The sequence below is a fragment of the Artibeus jamaicensis genome, unplaced genomic scaffold (assembly GCF_021234435.1).
Source record: "Artibeus jamaicensis isolate MK-2021 breed Jamaican fruit bat unplaced genomic scaffold, CSHL_Jam_final contig_944, whole genome shotgun sequence".
NCBI classification, from domain to species: Eukaryota; Metazoa; Chordata; class Mammalia; order Chiroptera; family Phyllostomidae; genus Artibeus; species Artibeus jamaicensis.
This window is the reverse complement of record NW_026522020.1, coordinates 2,147,382-2,161,882: the sequence shown is the minus strand read 5'-3', so window position 1 is coordinate 2,161,882 and position 14,501 is coordinate 2,147,382. Positions and strand designations below refer to the sequence as shown.

The following is a 14,501-nucleotide window of genomic DNA, read 5'->3' as shown; positions in this document are numbered from 1 at the left end:
GTATTTGAGGTTTACCTTTGGATTTCTTGATAAATTTTGTGTTTTGTTTTTTTTAACTAATAGTACTTTAAAAATCTGTTTTAAAAAATCTGAAGCTCAAAATCACATTTAAAAGTTACCTGTTTTACAGGAAATGAGGCAACATGATGTGCAGGAACTGAATCGCATTCTCTTTAGCGCTTTAGAAACTTCTTTAGTTGGGACCTCAGGCCATGACCTCATCAATCGCCTCTATCACGGAACCATTGTTAACCAGATTGTCTGTAAAGAATGTAAGAATGTCAGTGAAAAGCAGGTGAGTGTGCAAGAGCATTTTAGTAGTAAGTGATATCATTAAGTATAGTTGATGTCATTCAACATGTGGCCTACAATACCTCGTGAGTAAAGTGTTTATTACTAGAAATCATTGTATGGGTGTTTTAACTCCAGCTCCACCTGAGTCATAAGTTTATATCCGGATTTCTCCATGTAAACCAAAAGAAGCAGATCTCTTAAAACACAGCTGTGATGCTTGCTTCAGCACCCTAATGTTTAGAAAGTAGGGTTGGGGGGTGTTACAGGTATGGACCTGTAGCCTCACAAGAAGAGCAATTTCATCTGGTTGGTGGTTGGATTGTTACAAAGTTAATTAGGGAAACCAGAAAAATATAGAGAGCTGACAAACATCTATAATTAAATATTGGGTTTAGTTTATTAATGTCTTTGAGAAAGTTCATTTGTGTGTGTGCTTCTGTTTAAATATTATAAATGTTTATTATATGTATAAAATACATATATATATAGAGAGAGGGAGAGAGAGAGAGGGCACACCATTATAGTTCTTTGTCATGGCACAAATTGCCCATTTAGACTAATTGGAAAGGAGACTTGGAAATTTACTCATGGGACTGTAGCAACCCCCACCTGCCCTTCCAGTCTCAGAGGCGGGCGGGTGGCTTCCTCAGAGCGGTTATCCTTTGATACATATCTCCTTGTTAGTGCAGGACTTACGGGGGTCTCTGTGTTGTATGAGGAAAAGTTAAATGTCATTGTCTGAGTGTCGCAGTAATTGCTTTTTGGGAATATATATTTTTGTCTCTTTCCATTTTTCATGAGCATTGGTGATAAAACATAATTTTTGTCTCTTATTGCCTTTGCTAATAGGTTTGGCCAGCTGATTTGGAAATATTAAGATGATGTGTGTCTTTGAATTACTGTACAGTTGATTTAACTATAACAGTAATTCACAAACTAATTTTAAACCATGTTGTATATTAAAGCACATAAGTTACAGACATTAATTTTTCACATATATATTATAAACTATATATAAATGTTACTTTTATTACTTTAGATTTCCACCATGGACTGATTAGTGCTGTCATTTTTCAGTCTGTAATCCCTTTGATGCTATTAAAACTAAATATTCTTTAAATTTGTCAGATTTTAAGTGTTTATTACTAGAAACATGTTGTAATTCAAATGTAGTTATAGAATTTAATAGATCCCCGTTTTGCAAAGTACCCTCCTCTTAACCTTCATAAGAACCCTTTCTATCCTGGCTCACACTGATTTTTCCTCCTGCCTTGCTTGGTGTGTTTTGAACCAGCCCGGCAGCAGCAGCAGCAGGGGAAGCAGAGTGTCCATTAGAGTCTTTAGCCCTGCGCGTGCTGTTCTGGCCTAGAGACCCCGACAGCACGGATGAGCCCTGCACTGCTCGCTTCTCAGTTCACACGCATGTCCAGGTCTGTCAGCAGGGGACTCCTACGCTAGTTCCTGATGCATTTCAAGCTCAATTACAGCTTGTTTTAGGGAAGATAATTTGGTATTACGAATATAGATCAGGAGATTACTTTTGTAGGTACAGTGTTTTAGGAGAAATATGTCTGATTATTCCCAATATGTAGATGAGTTTGTGGTATTATGTGAAGTTGTAACCTCTGAAATTGTTTTTTAGCATTATTTATGTGTATTCCAGGAAGACTTCTTAGATCTAACAGTAGCAGTCAAAAATGTGGCAGGTTTGGAAGATGCTCTCTGGAACATGTATGTAGAAGAGGAGGTTTTTGACTCCGACAACTTGTACCACTGCGGAGCTTGTGACAGGCTGGTGGAAGCAGCGAAGGTAAAGACGTGCTCACCGCCTTTCTTCGGGGACCCCACCAGTTCCTGGGAGCAGGCAGGTCTGTCAAGTGCAGTCAGCTTGTTTGAAACAGTCTGCAGGGTACACGGGCAGGGACCTAAAAATGCTGGGAATTTATTTTTTTTAAATAGTGTGTTTATTCTTACATGTTTAAACTTTAGTCACCCTCAAAGTGCTCTCCATTTGGTGCACTACACCAATTGGCATGTTTTTCCACTGCTCAGAACAGTTTTTGAGCTCATCGATTTTGATGCCTTTCGGTGCTTCTGCCGTTTTTTGTTTCCACTTCTTCCACATCCACAAAGTGTTTCCTTTTGAGGACTTTTTTCATTCAGGGAAACAAACAAGTTGCTCGGGACAAGATCAGGTGAACAGCGAGGGTGGGGCATGGGGCCCGTGCTGTTCTTGGTTAAAAACTGCTGAACACTCATCACGTTGTAGGCAGCTGCACTCATCATTCACCCATCGTGAAATGGGCAAACGCATTGAAAGGGTCTTCAAAAAAAAGTACTGTAGCCAAACGCAGCCTCTCACAACGTCAGCTGGCGCACTGATAGAGATGGGTTCCTAGAACATGCCCCTAAGGAAGGGAACCTGTCCTACAAGGGGCCCGCCCTCCAGAAGATAATTCAAGGTGTTTTTTTGGGGGGATGACCCCTCATACATGAAACCCTTAGTTAATACTAAAAATCAAAAACACATTTACATTATACATATCTGTATTTTAATTTTTATAGTGAAGAATTTCCTTAAGCTTTTAGTCCAGTAGTTCTCTGAACTTTCTTTCCCTGGAAAAAGTTGTTTATACCTTAGCATTTCTTGAATATACCTTTTGTTGGTAAACTCCCCACCATCCCAGCTTTTTTGCAAGTTACCATTATGAAGAAGGCAATATGTTTTTATTTCTGCCAATCAGGAAGCTTGTTGAGCTTTCCTTTCTTTGCCCACCATTGTGAAAAGAGATGGCTCTCCTCATTTTCTGCACGTGTAGTTACTGTATGTACAGTACCAAGCCACGTGTGTGTCTCCTCCCTGATTCTCACAGATGTAATGCGCCTCTCTTCTTCCCACAGTTGGAGCAAGCAGTGCTTAACTTGCTGATCAAGGGCTTGACAGAGCACTGCTGGGTTTCTTTTGGACAGACAAGGAAGCAAAACAGGATGAGGGGCGGGCACCGTGTGAGCAGCCAGGGTGTGGCTCCAGCCCTGCTGCCACCATTCTGACCTGCAGGGGCCACTGTTCCTGTACTGGCGGGTGGGCTCACAGGCTCTTCCAGCCTGACAAACTCAGAGCGGTTTGCTTAGTGGTTACTGGGTTAGTGGTTACTGCGAGCTCTCCTGAAGACCTCTGCAGAAGGCATCTCTTTGTGCTCACTCTGTTACGACAGAGAGATAGCACCACTCCTGCAGCCGACAAGGGTTCCTGGGTTTTCTAACAGAGAAAGTGAAGGGTGATTTAGATAGCACATGGGATTGTTTTGGGTCCTGGAGACTATAGGTGAAAGTGTAATAAAAACAATAAACCCCGTGCCCTTAGCTTTTTCTGTAGGATTAGAAACCAGCATGAATATTTTATTGTTTAGTCCGTATTTCCATCCAGCCTTTGCCCCTTTATGAAACCCAAACAAAGAGGTTTATTTTTTGCTTATTTAGTTTGTATCTCACCTTTGGTGTTAACAACTACAATCTAATAAAAAATATATGAAATTCAGAGGATTAAAAAGCCTGAGAAAGTTACTTAAATGCTTTCTTAGTTTAGTTGGACTTAATTCGCGCATTAGTGAAACAACCAGCTAAACAAAAGCAGTTCTTCAATGAGACTTTTATATCATTGGTTTACTTTTTTTTCAGTGGAAGTGTTTGATCTTGATTCTATTAAAATTATGTTGTAGCCCTGGCCGGGTGGTTCAGTTGGTTGGAGCGTTGTCCTGCACACCAAAAGGTTGCGGGCCTGATCCCTGGTCAGGGCGCATACGCAAAGCAGCTGACCAGCGTTTCTCACCTGGATGTCTCTTTCTCTCCCCCCCCCTTTCTAAAATCAATACATATATCCTCAGGCTTAAAAAATTACACTATATTCTAGTTGTATTAGATTTGTTGCATTCTAAATTTAGGTCAGTGCAGATTATTTTGTTCTGAGCCACATTGTCGTTGAGTCACTCAGTTTCTTAGACATATTTTTGAGCCTATTCGAAAATGTGCCATGTGGTTAAAGTGCCGTTTTATCATTTAAACTCTTTTTATTATACACTCAATTTCTAGGGTTATTGTTTTAAGTATATTTTAGGAATATTAGGTACTTACGATTTTGGGTAACTTTGTGTCCCGGGAAGGATTGTTCTTGCCCCCCTGACATGCTGTTTAGTGCAGGGGGCTTGGGAGAAACTGATGACTTTTAAATAAAGAGTAGCTTAATTTCGTACTTTGTTTTAAAGTAAGGAATTAAAACAAAACATATCTTCTTGCCTGCTTTTAAGAACAGTAACCGTAAAACCCCAAACAGCTGATCTTAAGTCTAATTAAACCTATGGATCTTGTCAGAAAAATACATGTACACGTTCAATTTTCGTAGAATTTCAAGGGTCCGGATCCATTGACAGATCCAGAAGTCCCAGTTCTTCAGTCAGTAAAAGGGAGAAGGTGAAAGGTCAGGGCTCAGGCACAAAAGAGACACCGTTGGGGGGATGTGCAGTTAAGACGTGCTTATCAGGTAGCTTTGAGTTCAGGGTGTGAACACTGACAGAGTGAAATCGGGCCGAGTTCTGAGTTGCAAGTGCAAATGAGGGATGTCCCCTTCTGTCCCATAAGAGATGAGTTTACATCAGGGGCTCTGTGCGACCAGCGCGGTAAGTTTGTGACTCCTATAGTTGTCATGACTCGCTTTTTCACATGTTAAGAAACATTATGTATTCTTGTATGTAACTGCTTTTTAAAAACTTCTAACATTTTTCTTTTAACAGTCGGCCAAATTACGTAAGCTGCCTCCCTTTCTTACTGTTTCATTATTAAGATTTAATTTTGATTTTGTGAAGTGTGAACGATACAAGGAAACTAGCCGTTACACATTCCCTCTCCGGATCAATCTCAAGCCTTTTTGTGAACAGGTTTGAACTCTTTCATTTTGAAATTCTTTGTTTTTCCACTCTCAAGATCGAGTTCTTAATGGACCTGGTTTCAGTTGGCCTACTGCAGAATCTCGGCCTTGGCACTGTGCTGTCCCCTGCACTGGGACGTGAAGCAGCTTTCCTGGCTTCTACCTGCTGGGTGACAGTAGCATGCTCCCCCTCCTCCCTAGTAGTGACAGAGTGTCTTTAGAGCGGCCAGATGTCCGTGTCTTCTTGGGGAAGGGGAGTGGGTAAACTCACTCCCAGCCAAGAACCACTGGTTTATCACAGTCCTCCTGAGTTTTAGAAGTGTGGATCTGTCTTCAGTTTTTGTTAAATCTCCTTGAAAATCTTTGTAATGAAAATTTAGGAGCAAAATTAGAGATAACCTTGCATTAGGAAAAGTTACCATTAATTGGTACTTTGCTATTTGAATTTAGTTTACTTGAGATACAATAATGAATTACACATCTAGAAAGTGAACAGGTTATTGGAATTTCACAACCCTGGGAGGTGTGATACTGAAGATACTGGCAAGAACAAACTGGAAAACTAATTAATTACATACCAACCTACTTTTTAAGCCATTTAAAAATATTTTCTAGCCCTGGCTGGTGTAGCTTAGTGGATTGAGCGCCGGCTGGGAACCAAAGGGTCACTAGTTCGATTCCCAGTCAGGGCACATGCCTGGGTTGCGGGCCAGGTCCCCAGTAGGGGGCACGCAAGAGGCAGCCACACATTGATGTTTCTCTCCCTCTCTTTTCTCCTTCCCTTCCCTTCTCTCTAAAAATAAATAAACAAAACAACAACACTTTAAAACAACAACAACAAATTATTTTCCGTATAATTACTACACATACCAGGATTACAATGATGAGACTGGTGTTTTTCTTATTATAAATCATTCCTTATGTGTTTATTAATATCAGAGCATTTATTAGCTAGCTATTGAATATCTTTATATAAAAGTACTGTTTTTAAAAATAACCTTAAATTTAAATGGGCCTTCCTCTACTTCAGTCCTAATGACTGAGCTTTTTGGATATTGTTTCTTTATATTAAATACCATTCAAAGGTTGTAATTTGGTTTTGGCCCTAAGCTTGTTATTGGCACACATGGAACAGATAGTTTTTCCAGAGTGAGTCAATCCTCCCTCTGTTTACTGAAAAACATTTTTTAGGGTAATTGCGCTGTTTTTCCCAGTGAGGAGTATTTGGCACACCTCACTGGTGGAGTTTGAGATGGGCAGCAGGAGGGCTCGGCTCCTGTGTGCTGGGAGACAGTCACTGCAGGGGTTCTGTGAGCCCCGCCCCCGTCTTCGGGGAGCCTGTAGTTGCTGCATGAAGGGCAGTGTGCCCGATGGCTGTAGCGTCCTGTGGAGTAACAAAACTGAAACTCGCAGAGCATTGAGCACTCCTCTGAGAAACTCACAAATGATACTTCTTTTCGATATCTGTATGAGGAAATGAAAAATGTATCATTCGATACCTGTATGAGGATACATTAATGAAAAATGTGTCATTTCACATCTTCATTTATATCTCTGTCTTTTGCCTGAACCAGACATTTTTTTTAAATGCTGCTTGTTCTAAAAGTACAATTTTTTAAGCAAATAAGATCCTTAAATAACTTTCATCCCTCCAAGTAACACCTTAACCTAAAGTAGATTTTTCTTTTAAATGCCAATATAGGTGTTCATCTGTTGGGTCAGTCATAATTATAGAACATGTTAATTATAGAAAAACTTGATCATAGAATTAAGAAATCAAGAAAAAAACTTTTTATTCCACTAAACTGCTTCTAAACAAAACCAGATAGTATTCATGATTTTTAAGTTCCTCTAGGGTACAGAGGACTAGCATGTCAGGGAGCTGTGACAAATAGCAGGTGTGGCTTTGACTTTGAGACAGGTGACGAATCTAGTTGGTATATAGGAAAAATTCAACAGCTAAAGAGCACATTTATAAAGCAGCAAAATAGGTATCATACAAAGATAAGTAGGCTGACACTTACAGACTCACCAACAGTCGGCTGGGCTTTGTTACCTCAGTGGCTTCCATTATCCCAGCCAAAGTTTGTAAAAATGGCTTCTCGTTTGGGCGTATGTTTTCATATTTAACTACGACGCAGCATTTGGTTGGTGTAGTGTGTTTAGTGTTGGATCAATGCTAAGACAATTTTCTATCTAAGAATTAAGAACTTTAAAATTTAAAGTCAGTTATTCAAATTTATCTTAATTTACCCTTAAGTAACAAAAATAAACAGTGAAGTTTTTATTAATTTCAGTAGTTAAAGTTCTTTTTAACTGTATGGTTATGTATCTTCCAGTTTGTGTAAGCCACATCAGTGACGTGTTCCCTTCTCTCACAGAGTGACCTGGACGACTTGGAGTGCACGTACGACCTCTTCTCGGTCATCATACACAAGGGTGGCTGCTATGGAGGCCATTACCATGTGTATATTAAAGATGTCGATCACTTGGGGAACTGGCAGTTTCACGTGAGCACAGACATTGGTTTAGAAGTATCTTTGAATTTTTTTCCTTTCCGTGTAATCTTTTGCCATTTATTATATATTCACTCTGTAGAATATTGTTATAGGCACTGAAAGTTAGTATAGGTAAAAATTAAAAATTTTTATTTCTAGATAATTTCACACTTACCGAAACATAACCAGCGTAGGACAAACACCTCCTGTATACTCCTCACCTAGATTCTCCAGTTGTTAACATTTTGCCACATTGTGCAAGTATACAGTTTTTGTAAACACACACACACAGTTAACATTTTTAGAGCTGAACCATTTGAAATTAGTTTTACCCCTGAATACTCCAGTGCTTACCTTGTGAAAGCAAGGATGTTCCCTTACATCAGTGGAGGTCAGAATCAGGAACTTCAGCATTGATAGAGCGGCGGCATCCAACATACAACTCATATCTGGGTCGCACCGGGTGTCTGACCCAGACCCCGTGTAGCACGCGGTCTTCCCCACCGGAGTGCGGCTCATGCCACATTCAGCTTGCGTATTGCCTAAGTCTCTTTAATAAGGAGTCGCTCCTTCACTTTTCTGTTGTCTTTCATGGCACCAACCAAAAACAATGGAGCTTTTCCTCCCATGTTATCTCCTAAAAGTTTGATGGGGGGGGGGTGTTTTGTTTTTATCTTTATTTATTTTAATTTTCTATTTTTTAATCTATTAGGGTGACACTGGTTAATAAAATTATATAGGTTCCAGATGTACATTTCTGTAATATATCATCTGTACATTGGGTTCTGTGTTCACCACCCCAAGTTAAAAATTTCCTTTTCATTTACATTGAAAATGTCACTCTTCCTGGAGTGGTTTCCTCTGAGGACACCATTGGTGTGAGGGTTTTTTTCCCATTTAAAATGTGCCCACCTGCCCATCACCATTAGTGAGTAACCCACTGTTTACCCCCAGTTTACAGTGCCAGCGCTGTTATACCAGTCGTGTATTTATGTGCGAGTCCACTTCTGGGTTCTCTTTTCAGCTGCATTGTTCTTCTTCTCTGTTCCCAGGCGGGTACCGCAATGTTAGCTCGTGGCTGTGAGAGAGTCACAGTCTGGCCGGTCAGGCTCTCGCCGTGGGCGGCCCTTCTGCAGGGGTGTCGGGCCGTGCAGCGTGTCCGGGCTTCGGGGCGTTTCTGGAGTCAGCGGCGTGTCAGTACTCTCAGTGCTCTCTCGCGCGCGTGCTTAGTGCAGTTGTTCATATACATGTGAAAACAGTGTGTGTTTTTATTTTTTAGATCTTTTTCAAATATTTTTTGAAAAAGTTTTGTAATATTCTCAAGAAAAGAACTTGCAGATATTTGGAAGAAAAGCCTGGACTGAGAATCCAGTTCCAATTATTGGCAATGGGAAAAATTGTCATGTATTACCCACCAACCCTAAACTTTTAGCCAGTTTTTAAAATGGAACTGAAACACAGGAAAATGTCAAAACCTAAGCTACAAACCATTATGTTAGGGTGTCGAATAATTAAAGCATGTCTTCCTGACTGTCAGATGGTTAATAGTGTTGTTAATGAACAGCTGCTGCTGAGCGCGCAGTAATTGGGCTTCTCTTGGTGCCGAGCATCTTCAAGATGCACGTGCCTTTTCCTGACTTTCAGTTTGCTTTTCACAACCTCTGTATTTCTGGTGCTCTGTTGTTATTCATGGAACGTATTGAGAGATGTATATGATATCTCTTAGAGATTTTCCTGTTTTTCTTTTTTTTTTTTTAAGACTTTATTTTTAGACAGAGGAAGGGAGGAAAAAAGAGAGGGAAACATCACTGTGCGGTTGCCTGTCACATGCCCCCTACTGGGGAGCTGGCCTGCAACCCAGGCATGTGCCCTGACTGGGACTTGAACTGCGACCCTTGGGTTCATAGGCCATTGCTCAATCCACCGAGCCATGCCAGCCAGGGCAGTTTTACATAGATTGGATATTTAAAAAGCCAAACTGTTTTATTAGGAAAATGTTTACCAGGGTGATGTTCTGTGTGGCTAGATCTGTACTTTGTGTTTTTTAGACTGTTTTTGGCTGGCATATTGAAATGTAGTTATCTCTAGCATATTGATTTTGTAACCAGTCATCTTGCTAAACCCCATTATGTTATAGATATCTTTGGAAAAAGACAATATTGTTTCACCTCTTCCCATCCTTTAATGTCTATTTCTTTTATTGCTAGATGTCCAGTTCTGGGTTAAGAAAGCTGTACAAGCACCACTCTCAGAGGCGTGTGCGGCATCTGCCAAGACACCAGTGTGTCGGGCACGTTCCCCGTCAGATGGGGGGAGGCTCTTACCCCTCTCTGGTCTAACGTGGCCCTTGGTGTTTCTATGCTTAGTTCAGGCTGATCTTCTTGTGCACCTGCCTTCCCTCTGCTGTCCTGCACTTCCCCACGGGACCCTTCCCGTAGCAGTGTTCTCACTCCATAGAGCACTCTCTCCCACCTTCCCCATTATATTGGCTTTGTTTCATTCTGTCTGAAAGATGAACTTGAAGCCTCCCGTTACATTCTGATAGAAGCTCGTGAACTGGTCTGATGTTTATCTTCTGTCTGCCGTGCCCACTGTAGTTAGGTCTCCATCTGCTGTCACCTTTTTTCCAGTGCTGCCCGTCTGCAGTCTTAGAAAGGGCTCCCTGCCTCTACCAGTTCAGCCTCCACCTCCGGGCATGTGTATGTTTCCCTCAGTGTCTGCTGTGGCTTTTCCTCAGCCAGGGTCACATGTCAGGCACTTTTCTAGCTGGAGGGACTTATCCTCAGTCTTTCAATGCATAAAATATGTATTTGCAGTTTCATTTTCAAATTTTCTGTTGTGCACAGAGGTAGCTTCACACCATGGTGAGTCAGCAGGTCTCAAGAGTCCTGTCTTCCTCTGGGCTGTGCTTCCTTGGACATCTCTGCAGTTCCGTGGTGCCCTCTTCAGCCTTGAGTGGCCGGGCCCGGCTCTCCTCCTGGTCGTGTTACGGGACTCGGGAGGGCATGCGGGCATTCTTGCACTTGGTTCTGCCCTCTGCACTGCTCTTTTGTTCTTGAAGCCTGTTACTCCCACTTGCTCTTCCTTAGGCCTCAGAGAACAAGCAGAAGATTGCTTTCCTTTTGTGTTTAGTGTATTTCCTTATTTGTGGCTTCTAAGGAAGCATCCCATTTGTTACCTCTTTCCTTATTTGTTCTTTAACAGTCACTAGTTTTTCATCCAGAGCTGTGTGGTGTTCAACAGTGATTAGTGCCCCTGGACACTGTGCGTCTCTTACTGCCAGAATCCTGAGATCTCAGGAATCCACAGATCTCACTGAGAGATCTCTGTGCCTGGAGACAACTGGCTCTGGGTGTTCTTATCATAGCCAGGTGTTGTCCTCTCTGCTCTTAGTTGGGCAGTTTCTTCCTGTCAAGGAGTGATTTCCTGCATTTGTGGAGTTCTCTAGTCAGGGCCGTCTGGCAACCATCCTCTCGTGAGTCCCCTGGTAATGTCGGCGCTTCAGTCTCTCCAAGAGCCTGATCCGCACCTTCCGCTTTCTTCACTGATGGTCACCTCACTTCCGTACTGTCTCGTACATTGAGGAAGTGAGACCGAGAAGGTGCCACTGCGGCACCAGCCTGTCCCCACAAGACCAAGGTTGGACACTCGAAGAGCGGAGGAGGACTGAGCCCAGCCTGTGGGTCCCCTGCACCAGCGTGTCCAATACTGGGCAATGCCAGCCTGCCTTTCCCTGCCTTCCTTGTGGGGGAAGGGAAAATCTCTTGTTCCTTAGTCATAAATGTCTTTAAACATATTAAACATGCTTTTTTTATTATATTCTGTGTTTGATAACTGCAGCATCTAAAGACTTTATGTATCTGATTTGGATATCTGCTGATTCTGTTTCTTTGTGATTTTATAATTTTAGACTATAAGCTTGCTGGGTTGGTTGGTTGATTTTTTTTTTAAGAACATGATTTACACAAGTAATGCGAAGCCTTTGTTGAGAGCATTGTCCTCCAGGAAAGGTATGTGTTTGTCTCTACTCCATGCCTACCACTTCCAACCCATCACAACTTTAAAATAGGGTCTTGACTCAGTGGTTTCAGATCCTTGCAGCTAGTGTGAATTTGGACACCTGACCCACATGGGGACCTCCTTGTGATGATAAATTATTGGAGGAAATGATTTTCCGCCTTCATGGTCAAAGCAAACTGGTTTCTGGTGGTCATTTGTGGGGTGGGTTTTTTCTAGTTCATGCTTTTACTGGGAGCGTGGCCCTTTCAGGTTTTCAGCATTTTGCTGAAGCCTCTCTCTATGGTATAATAAAAATATATTATTTTTCCTTTTTCCCAGGCATGTGGCATGGAGCGCCTTGGAATTTGTTGAGTGATAGGCGTATCTTTTGTTGTCCATGATGAACTCTTTTCAACCTTACCTGACTTTGTGCTAAGGAGGCGACTCTTAGTAGGGACCTAGATAGCTCCAGGGGGAGGGCTGGTCACTAGAGGACCCGACCCCATGGTGAGAGGGTTGGCAGTTTCAGCACCGCCCCCGACCTGGGAGGGGAGAGAGGCTGGAGGCGCTGTCACTGAGAGCCAGTGATGTAGCTGGTCATGTCTGCAGAGTGAGACTTGGGTAAAAACTCTGAAATAAGGAGACAAGGGAGCTGCCAGGTTGGTGAACACATCTGTGTGCAGAGGGTGGCCACACGGACCCCACGGGGACAGAGCCTTCTGCACTCAGGATCCTTCTCAACCTCCCTTAGGGACTTCTTCATCTCGGTGTTCATGTGTGGCCTCTGTAATAGGCTGGTCCGTGGCCTGCTAGGACCCGGGCTGCACAGCAGGAGGGGAGCAGGGGACTGAGCAAAGCTTTGCTCGAATGGTCCTAAGTATAAGTTCCTGGTTTCTGGACTGCCTCAGGAAATTATCAGACCTGAAGTGTGGGGATTCTAGGAACCCTGGAATTTTTAATCAGCCAGGCAGAAGTGCGGACAGCCTGGGGACCCCGTCTGTGGCTGCTGAGTGGAGGCAGTCCCATGGGACCTAGTGAAGCTTGGGCACGAAGTGCGCTGAGTTGTAGGACACCCCCGTGGTGTCAGGGAATTGGGAGAATTGGTTTGGAAAATCAGGCATGCAACTCCCTACTGCAGGCAGGTCTTTGGGCTTTTTCTCCCAAACCCTGCCCTGTATGAGCGCAAGGGGGGAGCTCCAGCCCAGCATGGCTGGGCAGATGGAGGCCTCAGCTCTGGAGTTCCTCCCTCGGTTCCCACTTCTCTTGTTCGCTGAGGGTTTTCCTGACCAGCTCAGCATGTGTTTAAAAAGATCTTTTTGGGTTTTTTTTTTAATGTTTTACTTTATCTAGCATTTTTAGTAATTTTATAGCAGAATGGTTGTATTTAATCTGCCATATTCTACTATTTACCCATTAGTTTTGCCTTGTGTTAATTGTTTAGGTCTATTTGAATATATGGTTTTAAGCCCATTTAAAGTACTTTTGCAAGATGGCATATGTGAAAAATAAGTCAGTAAAAAATACTGTGTCAGGAATTTAAACATGTTCCCAAATAACTTTATAGACTGGAGCAAAAACTTGGATGATCAGGAAATGGAAGGGAGTATTTAAACTGAGTTCACAAAGATGGGTAGGATTTTTATTAGGCCAACACAAGAGGATGAATTGGATGAAGACCAGAAAATATTCTAACTCTGTGATATTGAGAGCACAGCACATCCGAATTTGTAGAACGCAGATGACATAGTGCTGAGCGGGACAGTGCCGCGACTCGCTGTCTGGGTAGGCAGCTTCCCTGACGGCGCCCTCTCGATTTACGGAGGAGGCCAGAGAAGTTAAAACGGCTTGCCCAGGATGATGCAGCCAAGCTGGAATTCAAAGCCATGGGCAGATTATGTTGTTTTTATCGTTATTTCTCCATCTTGGAACCTCCGTAGCATAAACACTTCTATTTTGTTAATTCCTTTTAAGGGATTGGTGATAGAAAGCTTTTAACAATTTTTATTTTTTCAATTTCAATTTACATTCAGTATCATTGTCCATTAGTTTCAGGTATGTCGTGTGGCGCTTAGTCACACACTTTACCACATGGTGCCCCCGTGATAGAAACTTTTTTGTTTTCTTTCCTAGAAGGAAAAAAGTAAACCGGGAGTGAATCTGGAAGAGCATCAGAATGAAGAGGAGATTGATGACCCGCTGAGGATTCTGAAAGCGGTCTTGTCCCAGGTAGAGAGCGTGTTTACGTTTGTGTGGCTGCGTGCGTCAGAGACGTGGGAAGGAGATCGATTTGGTAGATCTGATGCCCTCTTTTTCTTTTGGACATTATGTCTATCTTTAAACATTTTTTTAATTGGAAATTTTCAAGTTCTAAAGAAATAGGTGTTCATGGTAGAAAACTTGAGAGAGAAAAGAACTAGAAAATATATAAAGAAAATGAAAAGTATAAATAAACCAAATGCTCAAGTCATTGTTAATACTTTGACATATTCTTTGCATTCTGTTTTCTTTCTGTTTATACACATGTATTGGAATTGGGTTATGGGTTCTTCAATATTGTTATTGTCATCTTAAATAGAATTGGAATTTACTTTACATACTATTTTACAATCTACTGTTTCTTACAGTGTCCTTTAATTTAATGCCTTGTAGGGCCTGCAGTTATGCTTCCTTTCTCATTCCTAATATTGGTAATACATCATCTAGATGACTTTTAACGTTTGCTTAGTACCCTGTTGTAATGATGGTAGGTCTCCTTTTATTTATTCATTCATTCTTAATAAGTAGATTTT

At 42.0% G+C, this 14,501-nt stretch overlaps 1 protein-coding gene across 5 annotated transcripts in view; it reads left to right on the top strand.

Annotated features, from left to right (window-relative positions):
- Nucleotides 1–14,501, top strand: part of USP40 (ubiquitin specific peptidase 40) — a 73,781-nt gene that overhangs the window by 8,217 nt on the left and 51,063 nt on the right. For 4 of the 5 annotated variants that reach the window (XM_053655204.1, XM_053655203.1, XM_053655205.1 and 1 more), the window contains exons 5-9: nucleotides 131–295; nucleotides 1,958–2,104; nucleotides 5,082–5,225; nucleotides 7,597–7,725; nucleotides 13,843–13,938. In XM_053655204.1, the coding sequence (XP_053511179.1) occupies nucleotides 131–295; nucleotides 1,958–2,104; nucleotides 5,082–5,225; nucleotides 7,597–7,725; nucleotides 13,843–13,938 (681 nt within the window). The remainder of the gene's footprint in view (nucleotides 1–130; nucleotides 296–1,957; nucleotides 2,105–5,081; nucleotides 5,226–7,596; nucleotides 7,726–13,842; nucleotides 13,939–14,501) is intronic. The other variant, XM_053655206.1, reaches the window with a different exon arrangement.